Source organism: Nannobrachium achirus, assembly GCF_963921795.1.
Source record: "Nannobrachium achirus genome assembly, chromosome: 19".
Classification (NCBI taxonomy): Eukaryota; Metazoa; Chordata; class Actinopteri; order Myctophiformes; family Myctophidae; genus Nannobrachium; species Nannobrachium achirus.
Window position 1 is genome coordinate 26,575,521 of NC_137826.1, and position 27,062 is coordinate 26,602,582.

Here is a 27,062-nt window from a genome sequence, read left to right on the forward strand (position 1 = left end):
ACACACGGTTAATCATTTGTAGGTTGTATGTTTAAGATTTGTAATAAATACAAATAATAATAATTTTAGTGTAACAACAATGACGTCGACATTATGACTTTTGCCTATAATCGTTTTTCATATTACGTCGCGGGAATTTCCCACGTGTGGCTTCATGTGAAAGGGCCAGAGAACAAAACATCATGGTAGGATTAGATTAGGATAGTGTTAGTGAGGGAGGGTGAGGGTGATTGTTGAATTCTTTTGTCTTCTATTTAAAACATAACTTCAATGTTCAACAAAGCAAACGAGATTTCAATCAGATATAAATCGTAAAATAGCAAATTATGTAGTATCTCCTCTCATCAGTAAATATTTTGATGACGACAAAAATACGCACCATCTCTCGACTATGGGGGACATACGAAATTACGAAAATGTATTGTTTCGAGAAAGGGTAATATCGTCTAATTGTAAAACAGCACATAACAGAATGACGTCCTAGACACTCGCACTTTGTAACGATATTTCTTTTAATCTTTTTATTCGGGGTATAATATGTTCTATAATGGTGTATTGACGTGTTGCTGCACCCCTCTGGTAAACTAATGGACCGTTCCAGAAGGAGGGGGCTCTTGTTCCGTGACGCTCGTCAACCTCCTGTGTCCTCCTGTCTCATATTTTATGTGGCTTCCTACGGGAGGGAAGAGGACACGAATTGTCGGTTCGTAAAAGAACCCCAGCCTTTCTCTGAGAAGTGTTAACGTTTTTAAGGTAAGCGCGAGCTTTTTTTGTCGATACCGAGACCAGTTTGAGAGCGGACACTTGTGAGTTTAGCTTTAGCTGGGGCCTTTTCTTTAACGGAGTATCGCAGAATATAACGGGTCACGAATCAGTCAGAAAGCAAAGGCAGTCAGCCTCCTCGCTAGCTTAACTTCATGTACTGTATTGTTGTTGTGTTAGCTGATAACGTCGTCAGTGCGCGTTGTTGAACGTTCACATTGAACTGGTTTATTATATTGGCCTATATTCGTGTTCATCTAACCCTTCACACGGGGTTTAAATGCCTGGGGGGTGGGGGGAGGTGGATATGTTAGCTGACATGGGCCTAACGCATGTGAACAACAGAACAGAGGGAAAGTTATAAGGCATGGGCTCGTGTTGTTGTTCTTTCTTTGTTGCAGCTGACATCACACTCACAGGGACAGGGTCCCACAGGGGTCCACGGGCTGTCGGGCACCCTGTTGGGACTGGCCAGACATCGTCTTGTGTGTGTGTGTGTGTGTGTGTGTGTGTGTTCTCATATTAACCTCCATTTCCAACTGTTTCAGATTGGCAGGATTCTGCTGCATTTGTCATAATAATGTAATCATGGTAGGCTACATCTTGAGAAATAGACAAAGGTTAAAGCGATCGTTTTGACAAAGCAATCAATTGAGCTATCTGGCTGCAATAGCTCTGGAAATGATCCCAACATTGACCAAATTGGAGTAGGGTTAAATCTACACTACAGTATCATGTGTAAATATTGTTCCACATTTGGACAGCCTTGCTGTCTTTCTCTGTAAAGATAGCTGTAGCTTTTGAAGCATGTCTGGAAGGATGGTCTTACATTGAAGGCAATCTGGGAGCCCAACCAATAAAGGGGGAAAATATTTGATTTTTTCCTTTTGAAGCTCCATTTGCTGGCTGCTGAATCAGTCTTGAGAGATTACATAAAGACAGGAGATATTTAGTTATACAGTTTATTTGCTTTATATATAAAACCAAGGATAACAATATTGGGTAAAAAAACAACAGCTGTGCCCTATCTGTCAAAAGATGTAAATTACATATACTGCATACAGTACAAATTGCCATAATAGTACAGTATATGACCAAAATGAGTACTGTACATTTTTCTCAAAATTGGCATAAGCTTGTAGATTTGCTATTTTTGCCAAAAGGATTTGGTGTTTAGTGAAAAATTGCATGCTGTGCACCTCCTAGTTCAGGTCAGCTAAGTATACAGTATTAGATTTATGCTCTGCTCTAGGCATACATACTTGTCACATGTCAACTGATATGGGATTTTATTATTGTCTCATCTAATGTGATAAGTAAATATTTTTCGTTTTGTTTGTTATGCTGCGAACCAAAAAACATAGCCAGTCTGCTAATGAGGAAAAGAATGGACTGTTGATGAATTAATGAGTTCATTCATGAGTGTGACCTAGATGCTCATGTCTTGCCATGTGTTCTCTCTCTCTTACAGTGTTGTTTATCCCAGAGACACTATGGATGAAGAGGAGCAGTTTGTGAACATTGACCTAAATGATGACAACATCTGCAGTGTCTGCAAGTTAGAGACAGACACTGGTACCATGTCCTTCTGCCATGTCTGCTTTGAACTCAGTATCGAAGGTACGTAACCTGAGCTCCCTCCGGCTCCTGTTTGCACAGAGCAGAGAGCAAACAAAGTGATCTTGTGAGCCAAGCATGCTCTTCACATGCAAGTGCAACTGATGCATTCGTGCTAGCTTATGTTTCAAAGCAACAGGCAGGCTGTCTGTAGTCTTTGGCACACCAAGGGCTGTTTTCTTCCAACTGGGTGGTGACTATTCTGTCAAATATTATATATTATGATTAATAATTTAGTCCCCTTTGAAAGACCTTCATATTAATGTTGGGGGAATTCCGTTTTTAGCTTCACCTACCTGATGGCTGCTCAGACGGTTATGAAGAGCGCTCAGGGACATAGCTGGGGAATCTTCTGTTTCCCAGATGGCCTCTTTACCACTTCAGCCATGTCCGAAAATGTATCACTGTACATTGCACATACTGTACATGTGAAATAATCCTCTGCATTTACCAATCCTAACTATAGACCGATTTTTCAGAGCGGCAACCATAACTGGTGTCAAGCGACACAGAGACACCGCACAGCAGCGCTCTGAAAAAAGATCTATAGTTGTGCCAGTGGATGCCATTATGCCAGTGGATGCCATGGTTGTTGGGGTTTAAATGTCTTCTTCAAGGGACACTTCAACATATAAACAGGGCGAATTGTTGACCTTCCGATTTCCCGGCGGCTTCTCAACACACTCAGCTACTGCCGCCTGCGAATTAAATACTTAAAATACTCTAACCTTATGTGCCCTGATAGAGACATGAGAGGCAATTAGAAAGGTGTGCATGGAATTTCAAGTCTGCCTCTTTTTAATGCCATATTGGTTTGCAAAGTAAACAGAACGCTGTTTAAACCACAGTCTTTTGCCGGTTGCATGGTTGAATAAAGTACGATTCAAAATCATAGTATTTTGTAGAAAAAAGTCTGTGAACCTGTGTTGCCTGTGCAACTTTTATTGGCTTTAAAAGTTTCCCCTTTGCTAGAAATAATGTATAGCTTAGATGAAAGATGTAGGCAGCGTGGCAAACTGTTGTATAACATACAATTAGTCTTTTGCATTTTCCAGTTACTTGTGTTGTTTAAGGTTCCTGTTCTATCATTTTGCAATGGTATGAATCTATAAAAAGGAATTGAAGTTATAGCTGGGAATGTGGCTTGGATGTCAGTCAGTACCACCATCGAACCACCATCTCAATCTGTACTTGTGAACTGTTTAAAAAAAACGATCATGCCAGTTGATATAATGGAGAGATTTGTTTTTCCACCTGCTCTCTCTCTCTCTCATTTACAGTATATGGTCCTCATATCCTCTCCAGGAGGAATATGTAATATTTCTCTGCTGGATAATTGGCCGCCTGAAAGGCTAGTCCTCTGTTGTCGTTACCGGGGCATGCCTATATGCTGGCTCCCGTTTGATGTGTCACTCTAGCACAAGCACCTGTGTTTGAAGTGCCCTTTTCTCATCTTAATTAATGGGCAGCCTATTTGAACATGTGTGGTGGCTCTGAGGGAATTAGATATGCTTCTCTCTCACCATTTGTCTGATAGCTTTTTTGCGATTGAGAGCAGAGCAGTACATTTATCTCTTCACAAAAGGAGTGAGGGGAGTTTGAAAATGGTATCATATAGGCTAGGCTACTAGCTTAGTGGAGTAAATTATTCTCTGAATAAGACATTATGCCCTTGATAAGGAGAGGGAATTCATATCCATCAAATATTTACAGGACTAGACTTGTCCAAGGCAAACTGAATGAGGAAGTATTGATTGTTTAGTCTGGCCTTTGTTTGCTAGCAGTCCAGCGGGCGCCCCTAAATGAGACATTCTAGAGCAGTGGTTCTCAATCTTTTCGGGGGCTCTACCCCAAAATCATATTTGAACCGGGGGTCCCCTCCCTGATAAGCACTTTGAGACATTACATTTTGTTTGACTCGGTTCCACTGTGAGAATAGACGATCTACTGGCTCGCAACGCCTTGTGCTGTGAGCATGTTGATCGGAGCCCTATTTTAACAATGCTTTCCTCTAATGTTTGACAATTTGGCCAATATGTAAGCACTTTTGGTAGTGTAGTTTGTTCATTAATCTTGATTCAGTAATGGTTTTATATGTATATGTCACGGTTTGTTAGAGAAACAGTACGGTCGAGAAACGGAGCACTCGCCGTGCGGCACGGGGCGGAACAAGCGGTCGCCACAACAACGTCCTCCAGGCGGAGCCGCTCGATTGTCCACGACATTGCAAGCGGCGCGAAGGCCAGCGGACCTTGGTCCTGCTCTTCGCCCCCGAGCGCCGCAGGCGCGAGTGGCCGCGAAGAGCGGGCCAGGGCCGCGCGAGTTACGAAGCCGTGGTGAATGCAATCGTTATATTTATGCCCAGGCCGTAAGGCCTGGGCAAGCCCACGATAAACGCCCTGTCCAAGTGACTACAATGGAGCTAATGGCTAAACACTGCCGAGCTAGGCTAGTAAATAAAGAAAGAGAGTCGCAAACGAGTGACGTCAGCGCCTTCACTAGTGAATGGCTGTCGTCGCCATCTGGTGGTGATTGGTGTGTGGTGAACGACAAAACAAGCGCTCTTACAATGAACGTCCTGAGTTACCCAAACATACTGTAACATATATATTTGTGATTGTTTTCAATGAGGTATTGAATTGACACTTATCTCCAAAACGTTGCGCTGCAGTTTGCACTCCATACGAATAGTTAACATTAAGGATATGATTTGGATTGTGATATTAAAGATATGTTAATGTTTAACAGAGCATGATGCTGTGATTTTGTCTCATCCAGCACAGACAGACATTTAAAACAAGCCTTTGTTTGAATAGAGGAGACATTGTAATTATTTACAGACTTCGTTTTAATGTTGCAAGTTTGGCATCTGGATAAAAACCCATGATATTCCCAAATAAAAAAAGGTAAAACATTTCTTTGTTTTTCACTGAAGATTGAAGTTTTTCACCTTTACTGTAATACCATGCACTCGTGCATGGCAAGTCTTGTCTCTAGATGACGTCACATACATATTGTTAAACTGTAAGCTTTAACCATTTTGTTGCAAGGAAAGGGAAAGGAAAGCACTCTCCACCTTTTTATGCCACATGGAGTATACACAAAATATCACTATCTGTACCGATTTTATAATAACTGAAGATTGATATCAAGATTGATTTTTATATAGTTGGTGCATGGTATGATATGAAGTGGGTATTATGTAACTGCAGCAGAGTTGAGGGGATAGCAGACTAATGCGTGGGTGTAATAGTTAGACTCTGCTTAGTTCAGAACTTCAGGCCTTGCTGATAGGAACCCCTAGCCCTGATATCTGCCCACTGACTGCACAGGCATAATGCCCCTAGCCCCAGCTCATCATGTGCCAGGATTCATTAGGATAGAAAAGAAGGGAACAAAAGGCTGCTCACTGTCCGTGCAAAGAAGCCAGACGAAGCACGCAGAGAAGCACCTAGACCCCGTCCCCCCCACCCCAAGAGACAAGTCTCCATCTCCCTAAACCCTTTTCTGGAGATGTTGGTTAGAATGATTTATTTATTGTCTGTTGCTAAAAGAACGTGCAGTGCCTGCTGCAATGCAAAGGACCTCTCAAATGAGTTACAATCTCATTCTATCACATCTTCAAATTCATTAAATCGTATGGCATGTCACATCTCCTGAAAATGGTGTAAAGGAAATCTGCTAATGATTACAGGGACATTGGCTTATTGCAAATAAAGGGACATTTTATCTTAACTTTAAATAAATAAAAAATATTTCCCTTAAATATACAGTGAAGGGTGGGTGATTCTTCTCATTCACTATTTTACATACCTCACCAATCTTGATGTATTACTGAACATATACATTGTCAAACTTGCGTATTGTTGCTGTTGTATTACTCACTCAGCTATAAAATGTGATGTGTTCTCTTTATTTTAAAAGAACATATTTTAAATATGACGGCCACAAACTAATAAACTATGATCACGCATTCAATTCTCACTGCACACTCAAGGCACACATGCCAAAAAGAGACCCAGATCTCACCATTTTCATTTCTACACACGGCCTCCCCTGAGTCCTTGCTCAAAGGTTTACATGAACTAATGATGTTCACACGTGTATGTTTACACGTGAGCTGCTGACATTATGCACAGCTGAAGTCAGTCCTTAGTTACGCCAAGTCTATAGCCTGATTTATACTTCACTGCATGCTGGTGCCGAAAATAGCCTTGTGAACTTGTAGATTGGCTATTATTGTCACACAACTGGAGTGTAAATGAAGCATAGCAAGATATGAAAAGACTGTGTACACTGACTAGAGTTTTGTATTTTACATTAATCTGTAACAAAAGGCTGATGTCAACAGGATGCTTTATTGTCTTGCAAATGGAAACATTAACCACCCGCACATTAACCACTTTAACCCTGTATACTACATTGACCATGTACAGTGTCCTCCCTGGGGCAAACATTACCAATCTTCAAGCTCACAATGCATTGGGTTACAATGCATTGTGAGCTTGTAGATTAGTTATTTTTGCCAAACGCCCCAGAGAAGGGAAGCTAGGGGTGGTTTACAGTAAGTAGAGTAGTGAAGCACTGCATGGGGTGTGTTCCGGAAGCACAGCCTTTGTTATACTGTAGCTGAAGTGTATGTTTCCTGTGGAGACCTGTAGGCTATTTCTAAAAGTAGCTGTCTACCAGACAGTATTTGTCATCATTCGCATTGCACTCAAACTGTCGTGGGTTTTTCTTTTCAAATGTATGCAGGAAGTATAGTGGAAACTTTGAAATTCATCTCATGTGAAAACGGGCACTGATCTTGTGTGGCGGCAGTTTTGGTGTTTGAAATTTTACAAGGCAAGCTTCCTAGTAGTTTTTACGGCATGTACTGGCGAAATAACATTTAACATTTACATTATTTCCATTACTAAAACACTAGAAACCAAAGTACCGGGATAGCATGATGGCGTTGAGAAAGAGCTCACCGTAGAGCAGAGAGACCGTTGTTGTTACTGTTCGAGCGAGCATTTGTTTCAGCCAGAAACCGTAAGTCTGTCACTTTGCATAGAGCAGCATGCTTTAATGCAGGTGCTTAAGACGAGAGAGCGTGTGACAGGTAGGCTGCCTGTAGCCAAAAACTGTTCACTGATCAGTGACAAATTCTTCAAAGCAATGTTGATAATAGGCTCTGAGGAAAGGTGAAAACTTAAATTATGTTGCATGGAGTTGGCTTTTCCTAAGATGCAAGTTAAATTAGCTCTGTTTAAAGGGAGAGTTTGGGAGAGAGAGAGAAAGGCACACTGAATTAAGGGGCTCGCGAAACACTGCAGTGCACACAAAGCTGTCTGTAATCTGATTTAACTCATCTAGTGCCATTCGCGAGATATCTCGCGAAATGTACTCGAGTATCTGTAGTGCCATTCACGGGATATCTCGGGAAAAGTAATATATTACTGTAACGGCGAGTACATTACCGAGAAGAATGGCCGGCGGTCCGGAGACGAAATCCGTCGCTGATTTCGCATCATCACGGCTCCACGAGCACAAAATAGTCCCATCCATAACATTGAGGTGGACTGGGGATCTCATCTTTAATGTCCATTATCTCAAAACTACACTTTAGAAGCTAGGATGGAGGCAGATGCTCGCTTATGTTACACAGTTATAAAAGCTCCCGGTCGGCCATTACACAACTCCACGTGGACACGGATCGGTTCCGGCGCACGATCCGATGACGTCAGACCGGAAGTGATTGCGCGGTGGACTTCTGGCCTTCAAAATAAGACAACGCAAGTGAATGGGACCTGAAGGAGGCACTTTGGACATTATAATCCGTTAATGTCTGGGGCTCAGAATGAGTTAATAAGTGTCTGTTTAAAAAATAAAACTAACAAAGTTGACATTTCAAGATATATCTTAAAAATAAAAAATAAAAATACGCTTTTTCTTTTTTATTTCTTTTATTGCTGCGCAGTTGAAACATCGTTGGCTGCGCAGTTGAAATGAGAGTGCAAAATGTGCTACTCGTCCCAAAATATGGCCCATAGCATTAAACGGAGGACTGGAGGCTAAGGTTAGTCAGCCTCCACAAAACCGTGCTACCGTGCTTTTGTCCACGCTTCCATCCTATTAATTTGTAAATGTAAATCCACAAGGACAAGCAACGTTGTGCATACATGTATGCGACATGCGTGCTGTTCACTAGGGGAGGTTGGTTGTTGTGGTCTGACCATAGATCTATAAAAGACTGTCTGGCTGTCTCTCTGTAGGTTGGTTGGTGGGGTTACACCCCGCCATTCCGAAACACCGCTATTCCGAACGTTGACTTCTAACCCTAACCCTACCCCTAACCCTAACCCTTACCCTAACCCTAACCCTAACCCTACCCCTAACCCTAACCCTAACCCTAAACCTAACCCTAACCCTGCTTCGGAATAGCGGTGTTTCGGAATGGCGGACTGTTGCCGGTTGGTGGTGCTGTACTATTATCGGTAGGGTGAAACTCGTCCAGTGAAAAAGGTTCCACGGTGAAAAAATAAGTGTGATTTCTTCTTTTCTTTTCTTTTTTCTTTTTGGAGCGGTGAAAGCGCTCCCAATAGACAGGTATGTCCGTGGGTATGTCTGTGGGTGGGTGGGTGGGTGGCTGGGTGGCTGGCTGGCCGTGTCCGTAGCCTGGCAATACCTTGAGTGGCCACACACAACACACTAGTTAAAGGAGGGGCGCTGTTTTGTGCAGGCCAGGCACACTCAACACACACACACACACACACACACACACACACACACACACACACACACACACACACACACACAGCTGCTCAGATTCACCGCTCCACTTCGAACCGAGGTTTGATTTTTGGAGCGGTGAAAGCGCTCCCAATAGACAGGTATGTCCGTGGGTATGTGGGTGGGTGGCTGGCTGGCTGGCTGGCTGGGTGGCTGGCTGGCCGTGTCCGTAGCCTGGCAATACCTTGAGTGGCCACACACAACACACTAGTTAAAGGAGGGGCGCTGTTTTGTGCAGGCCAGGCACACTCACCACTCACTCACAGGCACAGTTTACACTCACTCACTCACTCACATAGGGTACAGCTGCTCAAATTCACCGCTCCACTTCGAACCGAGGTTTGATTTTTTTTTACATTTTGATAATCGACTTTGAAAACCTAATTTAAATTACGTAAGTGACAACAAATTTAGCATTTACCTGCATTCAGCTTCTACAGTTCTGCTATACATCTGATCATTCTGATTACACAACATGCTAAACGTGACATGATACCCTGCACACCTATGACACGCACACATACAGTACATGCATGCATGTGCACCAGACAGAGAGTGAGGTGGACTGCACACCTAGGCATGCATGGGAGAGAGACATCATTCCGTTGAAGCCCACATCAGATTAACAACAAAACACTAACATGTCAACATACCTGACTGGACACAGACAGAGAGAAGGGGACAGAGACCCACTTTGACAGACCAATGACCATCTGATTAAATATTATTATTGGGGTGAGTGGCCCTTTAAGTCAAATTGTATATGATGCTTACAAAAGATTGGAATATATTGCTATTAGTGCTATATTTATGATACTGTGTACCCTGCTGGTAGTGTATTGCTCATTCTTAAAAATATGTCTGTTGAGCTGCCAGATTCAGCTGAACCCAAACAGATTCCTCCATGTCCTAGCATAATACCAATGGAATTTTTGCTGAGTCCTGTGATGAGGGCAGAAAATGCCTACAGCTAGAAGCACAATGCCCTGGAATGATGAATTTGCCGCTGATGGTGGGCGCTGCTGTTCAACACCTATTGTGGTGTGTGTTTAAAAGGGGCATGCTTTGTGGGTGAACTCTTAACCCCTTGAGTATACAGAGCACTGCTGCCCCTGCCCTGGCAGCGTTGTATGTCTGAAAACAGTGATGGCCCAGAATGTGCTGACTGTGCTACTGTATGCAGTGCTTAACCCCACCCAGCTGATGCTGAATGGTTCACTAATTAATTACTGTTTGGGAGATGTTTGGTGGTCAAATATAATAGGCTTCTTTCAATGTCCATTTATCATTGATTTAGATACAGAGGCTCCTTTTCCACTTTTACAACCTACACGATTGAAATGGGAATAATCTGATGTTTGCGATTTGTTCTAGTGATATAGCCATACTAAAGTTTAAATCCTACCATGGACAAGAGCTGGGTAACCATTTATTGCCACATCAGTTTATAACCAAGTACCAACAGATACCTTTCCCCTTAACAGTGTATTATTGACCATTTACACTGCTGTTGAACCTGCAAGTTCAGCCAATTCTGCTTGGACTCAAAAGGAGCACACTAGAAGAGAAGGTAATGTAAGCAGTGGCAAGGGAAAGCTATCCATCTGTGTTAGAGTATTGATTTGAGGACTTAACTGTGCAGATTGACCACTTCACTCTGAAGCTTGACCATGGAATTGGAATTTAAAGGTCATGATAAACGAGCATCTGAGTAAATGTAGCTGAGAAAAGCTGCCAGGACATCTCGTAATATTTAATTTCGCTTCTTTCTTTACCTAAATTTATTGTAACCAATTATTTTACCCACTTTTCTTTCTCTCAATTTATTCGCTTTGCCAATCAATTCCTCCCACTGCTTGCCACTGCTGTTTTATCCACTGGCTCACCTGCAAGTGAGGAACCCCCACCACAAGGATGTAGCTCCTCCATTCTACTGCTTCTGTTCAACATTCATTATTATTATTACAATGCTGTGAGTGTGTAGGAAAGATCGAGTGAACAAGCGAAAGGGAGACGGTGAAATTACATTATGAAGTGAGTTTTGCAACTTTTGAATGATCCTTTTAACAACAAATCGGCAGATTACGCAACTTTAACATGCTCTTATTTGGAAAAACAGCCTTTGTTGCTTGGTGAAGGAAAATGCTTCAGTGCGTCTGATACGATATCACTCCATTTGCAAGTATTCCCTGAAATTAAGGCTGGGGATTGATTCAAATATTTAATCTGATTAATTGCATGATTGTCCTTAGTTAATCATGATTAATCGCATATTTTGTATCTGTTCTAAATCTACCTTAAACAGATATTAATACTCATATCAACATGGGATTAGACAAATACTTACTTTATGCAAATGCACCATGTTTATTATTGGAACAATGACAAATTCTGTCCAGAATCTTCAAGTAGGCCTAACAAACTTGAGAAAGTATGTTTCCAATAGGACAAATTTAAATTAACTTTATACTTGGCATTTAATCACTTCAACCCCAGAATCCCTATTCTGGGGGGACATTCACCATAAGTAGCAGATCTACAAGCTCACTATAAGATGTGTTGTGAGCTTGTAGATCAGCTATTTTTGGGTGCAGTTGGTGTATGGAAAAATAACTAAAGTACAGTGCAACTCAGATGTGTTTTACAAAGCAAGCATAGGCGTAAGTGTTTTAACTGAAGTAATATTGATAGTGTACATTCTGAATATTATCAAAGTATTCTGAGGCACCCTGGACTGGTGTTACTGTTATGGCACCCTAGTTCACTATGAGAAACCCAGCTGTTGTGTTATAATGTAGAGACACTGTGATGGCTCGTTCGAGGAGATGTGTGGCACAAAGCATATGCCAAATTCCCTGGCTGCTGTTGCATGCGATGTCGGTGGTCACTGTCAGCGTGTTGGTGCGGGGGACTGGGGAGCCCCGTGTACAGGACGTATATGCGCTCGTGTACATCGTAGAGCCGCTCCTGTTTTTGGGAGCATGCGTGTCTGGGGCTCGTGCAGTCTTCCGCCGTGCGCTGTTCTCGGCCGTGCGCTGTGAGAGACACCATCGGTGGTAATGATTATGGTTGTCTGCTACAAAATCTCCGCCGCTTTGTCTTCATACTAGCCCTGCTCATAGAACCTGCTGCTAGCCGTGTCTCGCACTGACTGGAGTCAGTGCATTTGTTTCCTTACTGCCTAAACTAATGGAACTAATCTGTCTGGTTTAGAAGAACCAGAGGCAAGCACAGCTGTCAAACACTGCACATGAAGCTGTGCCAAGGAGCTCTATTTGGACACCTTAACCCCATGACCTCTGTCCTACTTGTACCAACTGTCATCCCAGACTCCAGTAAGTGTGTCAAGGATCAAGCGTCCTTGTCCAATGTACACACAATAAACAGATGAAAGCAAAAACAGAGGTCGGCACAAGGAGTCTGAACTAAAGTGTGTATCTGTGGCAGATGGATATCTTGCCTGGTTCTTTTGCCCCGGAGTGAAATACACAATATTGTTTGTGGAATGTTATTTGTTTTGTACTTGAAATGCATGGGTTATTTTCTATCTATAAGAGTTGGACCAGGCCTTCTGACCATGAAAACCCTAGCGTTCCTATTCTGGGCAAGTCGTAATAGGAGAAGTCTTTGAGTTCAATGGAAGTGTATACAGCTTGGCTTGCAAAAAAACATTTTGCCTTTTGAAAGAGCTATACCTAATGTTCCCATTATGTGGTTCAGCTTCAAACCTTGCAAAACAAGACCTGACATATTTAAGTGTGCTATTTAAACCAGAATGTAACGGTTGAACATTAGATACAAACTATACAAAAATATTGCATAATAAATTGTTGAAATTGGAAATACTCGCTAGAGTTCTCGGTAGGGCCAGCTTCGGGGTCTCAATTTATGCTACTTTATCAGGTAGGTCTTGGTCTGCTCAAAAACATGATATCAAGTGGTTCACAGTAGGTTTATGTTTAGTTTTAGTGACACTTCACTTTAACCTGTCAACCGTATAGGAATACAGTTGACATTGACTTCTTTTATGGTGTGACTGTGAATATTTTTGTATTCACAGTTACAGATATGGAACAGTCAAACAATTTGTAGGCTGGTACTGGCAAGAAAGTAGAAGGTAAAGCCATGAGGAAAATCAGGAAATGAGTGTCTTAGGCTGACTCCTCCTAGCCTGTGTGCTATAATACAGACATGTAGTGAATAGTATACACTACACTACAGTATATTGATCCCCTTGGGACTTTAGGCTACCTATAACGGATGACCTCTCATTTTTATCGGAAGAGCAGGAGATAAATACAGGAGAACAAAGCAGGCCTGTCATGGGCATGAAAAGACACCCTCGGAACAGATTACATGATAAGATTACCGTTTCCATGACAGCAACCACTACAGTAGGTCCTAGTCTGGCTGGCAAAACGTTGCTTGCTAAATAAAGAGCAGGATTAGATCAAATGAAGGGACACCATCTCTGGGGATTAGTATAGCATCCTCTTGATTCCAGTTGCCATGTTGACAGGAATTGGTCAACATCGCCCTCATCACTTACATACTACTTGTATACAACTCTTAAGTGCTATTTCTAACAAAGCTTTCTGTGTCACCCAAAACTATTCTATTAGAAATCAAAGTGCATTTCTCCTGCTACATCCACACCCGCCTATAGTGTTTATCTACTGTCCTTTATTTGTACCACCCAAGTTGGGAATTCTTTCAAGTCACCTGAAATGAATCTTTAACACTAATTAACACAATTACAAGGACTTGAAGGCCCATGGCTCACCATCAGGTACTGACGCTCACTTGGAAAAACACTGTTCTATTCAGTAGTGAAAAGACAGTTAACTGTTGTACAGTAAAGAGGCTGTTCTTTAAGCGCTGCTGATACTCAGTGTCATGCTGGTAAATGTCCCTGGCTTCCACGGCAAAACAGTGTTGAGTCACCTCCTCTGAATTCTTTGAGTGTGTGTGCTTGTCTGTCTGTGTCTGACAGTGAAATACAGTAATGCTAAGCTGCTTAGCTAGAGTGGGATCTTTACCTGATTGAGTACTACCCTGGTTGCTGGTCCATGATGTTCTGCTAGTGCTGGTAGTCTGTGCTTTTGTCATAGTCCATGTCAGGAGCTGAGTCTGAGGGGGGATTCACACTGCAATCCGATTGATTAGAACTGTTTCTGAAAACAGTTGCCTGGTCCCTGCTGACCAGCATTCACATTGGCCAAAATTCTCCTGTGCCTGGACTCCCTGGAGTACACTTCATTCAACTGTAATGGTATTCATGTGCCTCCCGGGGGTGCTTGTTGACCATGGGGCTTTGGGAGATATAAAATGTCATGTCACAGAAGAAGAGTATCTTGTCAGAATTTAGAGCGATATAAAGTTTTACAGTGTTCCTGACGTTATCTTGAGTTGTAACAATAACATAACAACAATACACAACCAAAGCACTGTGTGCTGACTGTCTTTGAAACATCACAACGTAACACCGTCTGTAATCATCGCACCACAGTAACGTTTTCTGAGGACAACCGCAGGCTTCACACTGTCAAAACATCTGCCAAGCAGTCTCAAGAACGCACCGGAGACCGCAGTGTGAATCCGCCCTGAGTAGCTTATGAGCTGTTGGTTGACTGGGTAGAAAGATTATGAAGGCCCTCTTAAGCCTAATTGTTTTCACCCCTGTTCCAGCAACTAATCTCCGGCACTGTTGGGACTGATCAGCGTGAAACTGTGCACATTTGGAGGCCAAGTAAAAACCGTCTGGCTGTTATAGCGCCACCAGGAAGCAGATCTTTGCTAAACCCATTTTGTATAACCAGTAAGACGCCCTAAGGGTGAGAAGCGACCGCCAGGGCGCACAGAAACAACAGACTAACTTATTGGCCTATTACATGCTATTCATGAGGTAGATTTTTCAGAGCCCATTTCAAGTGGCTATGACCCAAGGTTTGTGGGCCCTGGGTAGACAACCTGGCCTGGGGGAGTCCTGTGCTCTGAGAAGTACACTTTTCTAGTTTACTTTGTTGCATGACTGTATTCCTTACCTAAAATAATAGATGTAAAAGATAACGTCGCTTGTAGATCAGTTATTTTTGTCAAGCGACACAATCTGGCAATGGAGTAAATTAAGCATAAAGAGGCCAATATGCACACACACGCTCAGCTAGTGTGTGTCATTGTTGCCACCGTACCCTAACGAGATGAATCCACTGTTATCTTAAGACCTCAGGGTCAGAATGCATTTACAACACACAAAAGCTAAGAATAGATATTCTCACACATGACTGAGTCACACTGTTACTATACTGTAGCTGGAACTGCTGAGGCAAATAATTCATGTTGACCTTATATAATGGGCCAATTTAATGGCTGCTTATAGCTCTTTAATCAGCGAGACCAGTTCAGACTTGCAAGCACAAGGACAAAAAGTAACTGACGATTTCACACTGTTGTGTTTTTTAGCGTTTGCAAGGAGAGGTTCCTGATAGTCACACAGCCATAGCTTTATGTGAACTTGGAGACTTTTTCTCTCTCCAGGCTTACTGCATAATGTTGGAGAAAATGATAACCTATTTGACCAACATAACATTCAAAAGGTTGATTGTCCTGACTACAAAAATAGTAAAAAAGAAGAAAACTGTAAAGCATTATTGCAGCTTGACTTGATGTGCTGCTGCGTCCACACTAGCAACGGCAAAAAGCTACAAAACTACCAAACATGGCCAGCTACATTCAGTGCTGCTGAATTGTGTTGCTCAAGCCACAATGCGTAAATGAAAAGACTAGGGTTAAATCTGGCACAGGGAACTGGTTATAGAGAACATTAGAATGAGTTTTTCTTCTTTGCAGAATGGAGCAGGAATTTTGGGTAGATAGAAGGGGAGTGAAAATGGTGAAATGAAAACATATGATTGATGGGTTAGGGTTTGAAGCTTCACTGCTTCATTGGGGTATTGAAAAACGATGTAGCCAGCTCAACTTTTTGGATGTCAGTTTGTAGCTTCATATCGCTGGCCTTCGTTGAAGATGACTTGTAGCCTGTAGCTTTGTTGCTGCTTGTTAACTTTGAACACGACATCAAACACACATTTTATTTTTTATCTACATTAACCCTGGCGTATGTCAAAAATAAACCCGGTGCAAAGCAACAGGGTGTGGTATGGCTATTTTCAAATAGCTGAAGTATAAAATAGGACTTGAGTAGTTAACAGAACTGGTTTGCAAAGCATAGTTACGGCAGGCACCAGTGCAGGCTATTTAGGACGTGTGATGTGAGTTGTTCTTTGGACACAGGCATACTTTTGAGGCAGCAATCTGAATCACTTGCAAAGTTCTCTGCCCTACATTGGGCACAGTCCCTCACCCCATGGGCCTCGGTGCAGGCGCAATGGCTGTTTTGTCTATACAGCTATGCTACTGAACAGAGCTAAATATTACAGTATTTTTCGTTTTAGTTTTTGTCAATGACTAATATTCTGATACTGTCTGTTAAAAAATGTATGTGGCATTCTGGAGCCAAAGTAGGAACTTTATTTAGCAATACAATAAAAGCTTAGATGTTACTTTACAACAGAAGGTGATCTTACGTCTTGTTTTTACACTTTTCAGATTTTACAAAATAATGTATTTCTTTAATGAAACGAGCCTCAGCTCCTTAGATTTTCTGTTCTTTGACTTAAAGGAGCTATAGTCAACTTTTTCTTGAAAAACAGATGCTAAAATAAAAATGTTTCGAAAATATTTTATAAAAAAATAAGCTTCATATATGTGTTTCTATTAAAAAATGACCACAAAAAGCGTAAAATAATGATAAAATAATCATTTTGGCCATTGTCGAGCCGATACTTTGTTTACATCCTAGTCTAACGCTATCAAAGAATAGACTAGAATGTAAACAAAGTGTCGGTCTGACAATGGCCAAAATAATTATTTTATCATTATTTTACGCTTTTTGTGGTAATTTTTTAATAGAAACACATATATGAAGCTTATTTCAAAAAAAATATCAAAACATTATTTTTATTTTAGCATCCGTTTTTCAAGAAAAAGTTGACTATAGCTCCTTTCACAATATTATACTTTTCCATTCAAATAAATATATTGATTATAATTACAAAGGGTGTGTCATTAATAAGATTTCCTTCAACGGTGGCTGAGGCATTCTTGTTGCGTGCAGAACAGATGGGATACTGGCAGCAGTACAGCAGCCAAAATGCTGTGTTGCTTTTATAGCCTACCGTTTATGTGAGGACTGAAGAGTGAGGATACATTTGCACACTTGCCTGTAAAGCCGTTATGCAAAGTAGCCATTTGGCTTCTTGGCTCATGAATCGAGATTCGAGGGGAACTCGTTCTAGTGTGCACATGCATGCGTGTGATCCTGCCAGTCACGCGCTGAACGCTGTGGTGTCGTGTGAAGCGACAAGTGCTCCCCTGCTTCTGATAATAAGTACTGAAAACCACGCTGAGCTTCATTCTGTATGAATGATTGTGATTAATCTCATTGTGTTTGGTGCAACCTTGCTACCTGCTAGCAATGTAGACTGAAGGCTTTCAAACAAAACCTGAATAAGCATCTCTTTCATGTCAGTCTCTCTCACTCACTCACTCACACGCACGCACGCACGCACGCACGCGCCCACTCTCTCTTCCTTGCCTCAGGCATTTGTTGAGCTATCTCATTAGCAAAACTTGCTCTATATAACCCAGTTTTCTGCAAGGTTGTTTTGACTTTGGTCAGTGTGGCTATCCTTGAATTTTACTCCCTGTATGCTAAATTAGTAAAAGGGTGTCCTGTTTCCACTTTTTATTCATCCTAGAAGTGTCTCTACTGGGTAAATAACAGGCTATCTGTCCGTTTGGAAAGGAAAGCTCGGGTAACTATAACACAGCTGCCCAGGTACTCTGTGTGGATAGAATGTATTCTGTGAAGCTTCCTCAGTGAGACTTCTCACAATTTTAGATAATTTGTGCGTGTCGAGATTTGGTTAATCTGCTATCACTTCTCTCTCTATGCTTTGGTGGCTAATCCATCGCACACTAAGCAGCTTTCACAAGAGGTCACCGTAGGTGAATCCTCCAGTTTTATCTTGCTTTTACAGAAGTTTAATTTAACTTGAGTTCTATAGGTCAACTAAGTCATTCTTGTCAATCATTTTATTTCTATATAAAGATGCCGGATACGTTCTATCAAGTGTATTATTGTCCAACAATCCCTAAAATGGGCCCTCGGTTTGAGTTCTGTTCCTGTGACTATGCCTCCGGCCGCTTGTTGACTCGATGCTTTGTGTCTGTGTTGTTTCAGGTGTCTCCTCCTCCACTCTGTTACACTCCAAGTCCTTGCGTGGCCACAGGGACTGCTTTGAGAAATACCACCTCATCGCCAACCAGAAGCTTTCACGCTCCAAAGTGTCCCGCAGTGCCTATGAGGGCATGAAGCTGGCCCTCAGCCAGAAGCTGAGCCGCATCATCCAGTACGCCCAAAACAAAGACCCCTCGGATTCCTCGGAGGGCCCTGGCCGACGGGGGAACAAGCTCCTCTGCTACAGCCAGCAGAGTGACTGTAAGCTGCTGCCTCAGTCTGATGCCCAGGTGCCCCGCTACGCACCACGCTGGGACACGGCCAACACCACGGGGCTGCCCGATTACACCATGGGAATCTTGGAATGTCACGACGAGGATGAGCTGGAGCTGGGACTGATACGGGATTCACAGGATGATGTTTGGGCAGGCAAAAGCAGGAGGGGTCTACGCTGTGGAAGTCTTCAGTCATCTGCAGGAGACCAGGCACAGCATGGACACCAGGGCCATAGCAGAGACGAACGTAAGCATGCACCGCCACGATAATTATAGCCTAGATTTACTACGATTGATGTGAATTGTAACGGTAATTGCATTTTAAAGCAACACATCACACCTTAAAGCTTTTAAAAAAAAATCTCGGCACCCGTGAGTACAAGAAGTGAAAAAGACGATAGGAGGCATCATTCCTTTCTTTATCTTCTGTTATGTCTGCTATCCAGAAATTCTCATTGCCTCTGAGCTCTTGCTCATTAAATGTGTCAGACAAAGCAGTGATGTGTCGCATGACCATAAGTTCTACATTACTACTTGTGTCTTTCTTGCGGGTGTTCAGTTTGCAGAGGAAACGTAATCTGGTCTACGCCAAAACTAATCCTTTCTTTCTTGCCTCGTCGCTGCAGCAAGGGTTGTTTGTGTTCATGGGGGCCTTGAAAGAAAACCTAAAAAGGCTTAATGTCAATTATATATCCACACGTGTTGGATACTTTTCTTACACTTAATTGCGACCGAAGGTCGCAGTATACCATGAGAAATGTTGCAGCTTGTCTCCGTGTCAGTCAGTCAGTCAGTCAGTCAGTCAGTCAGTCAGTCAGTACACATTTTGACAGTCTATGGGTTGGTTCCCTTGTCACTGTGACATCACAGGTGATATCACAGGTGACATCACCTATGTAAAAGTCCATATATGGGTATCCCTTTTATGCCCATATATGAAGATCCCTGATGTCATCGATATATATCACTGGCCAGATCGCAAAGGCATTGCCCATATCTGTGTGGCTGGTTCAGATAGGGATCTCCATGTATGGGCATACAATATATTGTATGTATATGGATACATATTATTATTAATAAAGGATACAATAAAATAAAAATATGTGGGCATTCCCAGAAGCAAAATCCCTTTTATGCCCATATATGGAGATTTCTGATGTCATCAATCCCAGGCCCTAACTGGCCCAATAGCCTGCTTTACGCTGATATACATCCTACCTTCCCCGAAAACGTTAATATTAAGTCCATATATGTATATGGCTATATGATATATGAATATATATGAATAAAGGACAAAATAAATAAAATGTCCAGTATGTGCATTCCCAGATGATGCCCTGTTAGGGTACCCCCTTATGCCCATATATGGAGATCCCCAGGCATCAAACCAAGGCCCTGCTTGGCTTTACTAATTAACATACGTTTTATGCCCATATATGGAGATCCCTGTCCCAAAGTCATCAATATTAAGGACATATCTGGGAATGCCCATATTTGGTAATGCCCATATATGGGCATGTTTGACATAACATTCTTGACTATCATGCAGGGGTCTCCATAACTGGTCCGATTTACATCACTGGCCAGATGGCCAAGGATTGTCACCCTGAGGCGTCGTACTAGATTACAATGTTTTTCATTTCTATTTTATTTGGTGCCAATTACAGCTAGTTTCAACATGAGTTAATATTTCCTCCATTAATTTTCCACAAGATTAGTTTATTTTAAATTAACGGTTTTATTTGTACACTGATGGAATATGTACTGTATGTATTTTGACAAACATGCTGTTCCTTTGACATTTTCTAATAAAAACTGTTTTTCCTCTTAGTGGTTAAAATGAGTATGGAGGACCTTCATCAGCTGAATGACCAGCTACTGTTGCAGATACAAAGTAAGGCTGTTGAACAAATATATGTTGAATGAAGTTGGATAGTATCACACACAAACACTTAATGTCATGAATATAAAACAAATGGACTGTTCATGGCTTTACTTTTACATTTTGTTTGTTATTTTCTCTATAGTCATTAAATGTTACCAAACTTGAATAATTTAGTTAATCCAGGCTAAATGACAATGCGTGGTCTATATGTTATCGTTTGAATTTCCTTCTTAAATGACAAGCTTTTTTCCAGGGTCTGTTTACGTTGTGACTTTTCAAATCCGTTAAATTGCAGTGATAATGCAACTTTTAAAAGAATATTAAATTAAAACATAACAGTGATACTTGGCATGTTGGATTACATATCATCTCAAGCAAGTTGCAAGTCTCTTTTATTTTCATTCTGTACTGAAATTAACGGAACAATCAAAGGGACATAGTCAAGTATTCCCTGTCGTGGTCAATGAGCTAACCACCACTATGGTCCTTCCTCCACATACTGTATATTAACCAAATATTTTGTGAAAATACCAGATCTACAATATCACAATGGGTTGAGCATTTTATTGTTGTAAAAGAGATTTGGTGTAAAAAATAGGTGCCAAGTACAGAACCCAGAGGGACACTGGTCAACAAAGTATATAGTACAGTTACATGGCTAACAATACTTTTCACCACATCACATCTTGTGCTTGCAGAGAGAGTACAATGCCAAGTAGGGTTTTGGCATCATGGATTTACTGAATGAAATTCAATTCAATAAAGGTGTGCCTAACACACAGTGTTGGCTTCTGAAGGACGGACAAGTCAAAGCACTTAAAACAACCTTATTGAATCAGACTCTGTGGTGTGCTGGCTCATGCCATGCATACTGTACAGGTTTGCTGCACCATTTTACATCACCATTTTAACACTTTTGACTGTCAGAATTATTTAATCATCTATACGGTGGGTTTTATAGTGTATTCTACCAGATCTTTTATGTACTGTATACAAGAGGTCCCCGTTGTTGGAGACGGTCGTCTTTTCTTTCACGTGGAAAAGAAAAAACACGACCGTGGTCATCTGTGAGTGAGTTATAGTCCATAGGCATGTCGCGATGTGGGACTAGAAAACTGAGATCAATCCATTTGTCTGCCGCCATTATTATGGAAGTGAATGGACAGGCAGGGCTTCCAAACTACATTATTTCCGGTTGCATCATGGAAAACTGAGTTATTGTGTCACTCCCGACCTGTGTCAGAGCACTGGCTATGGGTTACCACGGTAACCAGTTAAGACGTCTGTTGACGTTTTAAGGGTCCTCTGGCACTCCAGGGGGGGAGGAGATAACGTGGGCATGGAACTATAAGTGCTGCAGACTTACAAAGACTCAATTTTGGGTATCTCACCGCAAACAGAAATTATTTGTGTCTGTCAAACAGAAGCTAAAGTTAATTGTCACCATGGAAGCTTGTGCTCATCTTATGCTTTTCTATCCCCTCTTGGAACAATCAGATCTGCTTGATTACAGTATTTTCACTGGGAACAGATGTGTAGGGCTGTAGGCTATAGCTTTTCATGAATTATTCAGATCAGACCACACACGTGCTTGAATTTATGATTTGTTATTTTGGATGCACTTGCACATCCATAAACTTGGTAAATGAGTGTTCTTGGCTCCATCACTATGTCCTTGGCTGACATTATACATGCATTATACTGCATGTTTATTTTTGGCTTATCTTTTGTCTTATAAATGATGCGTTTAACCAGATTTATTGATTTCCCTTCTGTTTGTTTGTTGTTCCTGCCTGCTCTGTCTGTACTTTGTATATGACTTGACCCTGTGTTTAAATTGACAGCTTAACTCTGACCCCTGTGTTTCTGTCACTCTCTCTCTCTGCAGAGGTGTTTGAGCAGCTGACCGCAGCAGTGCAGGAGAAGGACTCGTTGGCCTCGGAGCTGCACGTGCGTCACATCGCCATCGAGCAGCTGTTCAAGAACTGTGCCAAGCTGCCGTGGCTGCACATCAGCAGGGCCGGCGTGAAGGCCAGCAGCAGTGGCCCTGTGGAGTAAAGGAGGCTGAAGGCCAGCGTCTTTTCTCTATGCCTTCCACTTAACCGTGCTTGCTGCAGACAGGCTGAAACAAGCCTTGTTGTGTAGCCTACTTGACTTCACTGTATACACGGTGACGTTGAGCTTGAGGTGGAGAGAGGGTTGTGGGTGTGCTTTGGGTGATGTGGCTTTCCTCCACCAGGTTGGGCTGATGGTGTGCAGTTGAGGATAGTTTAGAGGATTTTGAAGATTTTAATTGCTTGACATGGAACGCTAGTGAAGTCCTGTTTTACGCTTTGCTCTGCAACTCAGTTGATTTGGTGTCTAAATCACTTCGGCTGACCCAGGAACATAAGCCAGGCTCCAGAACTGATTCCGTGCTCACTCAAACTAATTGCTTCCTTTTCTCTGTGTGAGAAGTTGCCCAAAGCAATGCTACACATAATGACCGTGGGGTCCTGTACATTCAAGATTGAGGTGATCTTTCCACTGTTGCTGGACATGTTACCTCTACTACACAGACAATGGTATTATTTAAGAATGCCTGATAATAATCTACATACATGGTTGTTTTTATTTCATTTTTATTTCTGATGTCAGTTTTATTCAGTTTATTTCCTTTCACTAGTATTTTGAGTTATTGGTTAAAAAGGAGAATATTCAAATATGGATATTGCACCAGCGCCACTCTATACCACTCTTCCATAAGCAAGTTTCTCTTGTTGCTGTGAGTGCTGGGTTACAGTATTTTATACAAAAGGATTGGATGAATACTTGATATGGACTGGCCTACCAGTGAACGTGTTACTTTTTAAAATACTGTATGTTTATCTATGTGACCACCGCAACTTAAATTATTGACCCATATTTTTATTTTTTGAGAATTTTAATTGTCTTTGTTTCCTTTTTTCTTTCAAGTTGTGTGTGTTTGAATTTTTGCCTTGCCCTCCTTTATTTGGTGACCACTGATCTGCGAGGGCTAAGTTGATGTTACAGCAATATAAATATGAAATTTATACTGTTCCTCTTCTTAGGCTCACTGGTTTTTGAAGGGGACATAACTGTAAAGAAACGTTGACATTACAGTTAGGGTGCACATAAATAATGGACAGTGTTTTTAGCCTGTGGTTGGTTTATGATTGTGTCAAGCCCGCATTTGTCTCATGCTTAATTTATACTGTCATACGGCGATGTACTGTAGTTCACCAAAAATAGGAGATCTACAAGCTCACAACATGTTGCATCTATCAGGCTTTAGATATTGGCCCATTCCCCTTATGCAGAGCTGAGGTACAGCCGGTCAGTGAGTGGCAAACGGTGAATCTTGATGTGATTATTCTATTGTTGGCCCTCCAAAATTGTAATGGCAATAAACGTTGTATTGGGTTTTCCTGACCTTGCCAGTTGGGTGGGTGTCAGGCAGAGATGCTGGGCTGAAGACTCGACAGAAAACACCCTTTGGGAGGAGGAACAAACTAAACAAGATGGCTATTTGCTTTTAAGACGTATTCAGGAATCCTATGCAAGAAATAGACACTTTGAAATAAATCAAAAGCCTTATATGTGGAAAGGATATAAATATAATACTTTTCCCCTAAGGTGGTCAGTTGGCTACCTAAATATAGTGCACATGGAAAAACCCTGTTATCATTGAATTGCCATTTTTCATTACTCATCTTTGTCAATGCATCCCATTTTATGCTCTTTATAAGAGATTACATATATTTAACCCCTTGTGGGTTGAGCTCCATTTCAAAACGTTTATCTTAATTTTGATTTAATTGATAAATGTGTGTTTTGCGTGTGGCTTATAATGCAAGTTTATGGGTCCAGTCATTTTCACACTCCATTACTTGTTCTGAGTTTTGAATATGAGTGCTGTGGAGGCTTGTCAGCAGTGAAAACATGTCTCGCTCTTAACCAATGTCTCTGCTCAGCAAACGATTCAAGCTGCCTGCCATTGGTTTGCCTGTGGCGGATCCCATTGATTTGTATCTGACATGTATGCATACCTGTTGATTTTCTCTTCTAGACTAGGTTCTCCCCCCCTTTCTGATAATTCTTATGGCTGAGTTTTATGCTGTGTTGAACTTTACATTGTATTTATTGTGTGTTCATGGAGCTTATCGCTGGAGTGATATGTTAACAGTTTGTATTTTTTCTAAACCGTTATAAAATAAAATACAATTATTTTTAATATTTTGATTGAGATGTATTATCTGTCTATTTTAAGTTAGCATTTGCCATGTTTTAAATACATCACTAAAAAGTTTGTCTAACCTTTATTCAAATTGTGACATGTTTTGGATTTAAGTTGAATTCTGGTGTAAAAAAAATGTACAAACAAGGGGACATTTCCAATCTGGAATCAATGGGAGTCAGTTTTATTGTATTCTTTTAATGCAACAAATATACTAGGTGTGAGTAATCAATAGGAGGAGAAAAAAGTCATTTGGGGAACTACTCCTTTAATGCCTAAATATTATAGCAAGTAACATTTTACTGGCACTAAATTGATGTTGATAGCAACTTAACTTAACAAGCAACCTTTATTATCAAGGATAAGTAATTTCGATATTGTCAAAGCTACTAGCCAACTGTAGGCCTACATCCGCTCCTGAACGAATGGAAGATGGAGATTGAGTGCCCTCTAGTGGAGAAATGTCACTTACTGTATTTGTCTACTATCATCCTGATTCGCTAACATTGACTTTGGCCTTTGCCAAAGTTTGCAGGATTGGTCCATTTTTAACAAAATACCTCAAATCGTGAACGCAGGGTGCGTTTTCCCTGAAATATTGCACGCACATTACCTCTAGATCGAGGAACAAATGCCACCATATTTTCACATATACCGTCATAAAACTGTACCTTTTCCTATGCAAACTTCTAATAAAGTCTTCAATCAATCAATCAATCAATCAAAAGAGAACTGTCTGTACTGTGGATTGACTGGGTGGATGGTTCAGGTACATACGACCCAGCACTGACCTCTAGTGTTAGAAAGTAAACAATACAGAAACATGACATTAGTTTAGTGGTAGAACATTAGTGAATGTGATGAATGGATTACGTGTAGCCTACATTCTCTCAATTTCTCCCCTTGCCCACACGAAAATGTAATTAATCTATATATAAATCTGTGTACATTTATATTGTGCTCTCTGGGTCTCCGGTGGGAGGGGAGACTTGACTGTCTCCGGCTACCAGCGCTCTTAGACCAGGGACAGGTGGGAGAAAGACAGGATCTTCCTGACCGGGGAGAAATGCGCACCGTTTCAAACTGTTTTCAGAGAGACCACGTGACTTACTGTATCATACACCAGTAAGACGCCTAAGGGCGAAAAGTGACCTCACCCTAAAGGGCGAGGTTGCGCCATCTGTCTTGGCCATCTGTCTTGGGCATATGGATTAGTGTGGTTCCCCTAACAGGGCATCATCTGGGAATATCCATATGCACTTTTATTTTATCCTTAATAATACTAGAAAACTGGGTCCTTTAACTTACACATCGATTCGGAATTAAGGATAAGAAAATGCGTCGCAAATATATCACTCCAAACTTTATTTGGTGATGCCCCATATTGTATTCACTGTATAAACCAAAACTTCGTTTTAGACACAGTGCCTGCCAGTTCCGGAAATCTCCGATGTCAGACCTCAGCTCCGCATATGGAGATTCCGAACCTTTCGCGCCGGTTCCGGAATAATGCTTATCGGGTTGGGTTGAGGGCGGGCACTGCACTACCTGCTGCGGCAGGGAACGTGCGTGCCGAAGTCTGTGTTGACTCATGTGGAGTATGTGATGTCAGAGCCTTTTATGCCTCTGTCCATTTATGCCCATATATGGAGATATGTGTCTGTCTGCTTCCATTTTATGCCCATATGGAGTGCACAGGAGTGATGTCACAAAGAGTCAGCGCTTGTGCCGGTTCATCCGGAACAGCCTGATGTCAACAATCAGCTCCGCATACGGAGATTCCGAACCTTTCGCGCCGGTTCCAGAAAACGGCGCATCGGGTCGGGTCGAGGCCGGGCACTGCACTCCGTGCCATGGCGGGGAACACGCGTGCCGATATGGAGATCCCTGATACCCATAGTATGAAGATCCATGTTTATGGAGATATCCGGAACAGCCTGATGTTGGCCCCGATGGAATCATCATCATCGATTGAACCTCTGTTAAAACCTCCACCCACATCCGCAACCTAGGAGTAATCTTTGACCCCACCCTGTCATTCCTCCCCCACGTAAACAACATAACCAAAACTGCATTCTTCCACCTTCGCAACATCGCCCGCCTCTGCCCCTCCCTGACTTTCTCTGCTGCCGAAACCTTCATTCACACCTTCATCTCATCCCGGATGGACTACTGCAACAGCATACTCTACGGTATGCTGTACCGTAGAGT

At 41.8% G+C, this 27,062-nt stretch overlaps 1 protein-coding gene across 1 annotated transcript; it reads left to right on the forward strand.

Moving 5' to 3' along the window:
• Nucleotides 1–676: 676 nt before the first annotated feature.
• cUnh21orf91 (chromosome Un C21orf91 homolog) lies at nucleotides 677–22,672 on the forward strand (the record flags this gene model as incomplete). Its single annotated transcript, XM_080748464.1, has 5 exons — nucleotides 677–753; nucleotides 2,234–2,382; nucleotides 18,458–18,976; nucleotides 20,561–20,623; nucleotides 22,503–22,672. The coding sequence occupies exons 2-5, from the start codon at nucleotides 2,256–2,258 to the stop codon at nucleotides 22,670–22,672; spliced, it is 879 nt and encodes a 292-aa protein (XP_080604590.1). The 5' UTR covers nucleotides 677–753; nucleotides 2,234–2,255.
• Nucleotides 22,673–27,062: the final 4,390 nt, after the last annotated feature.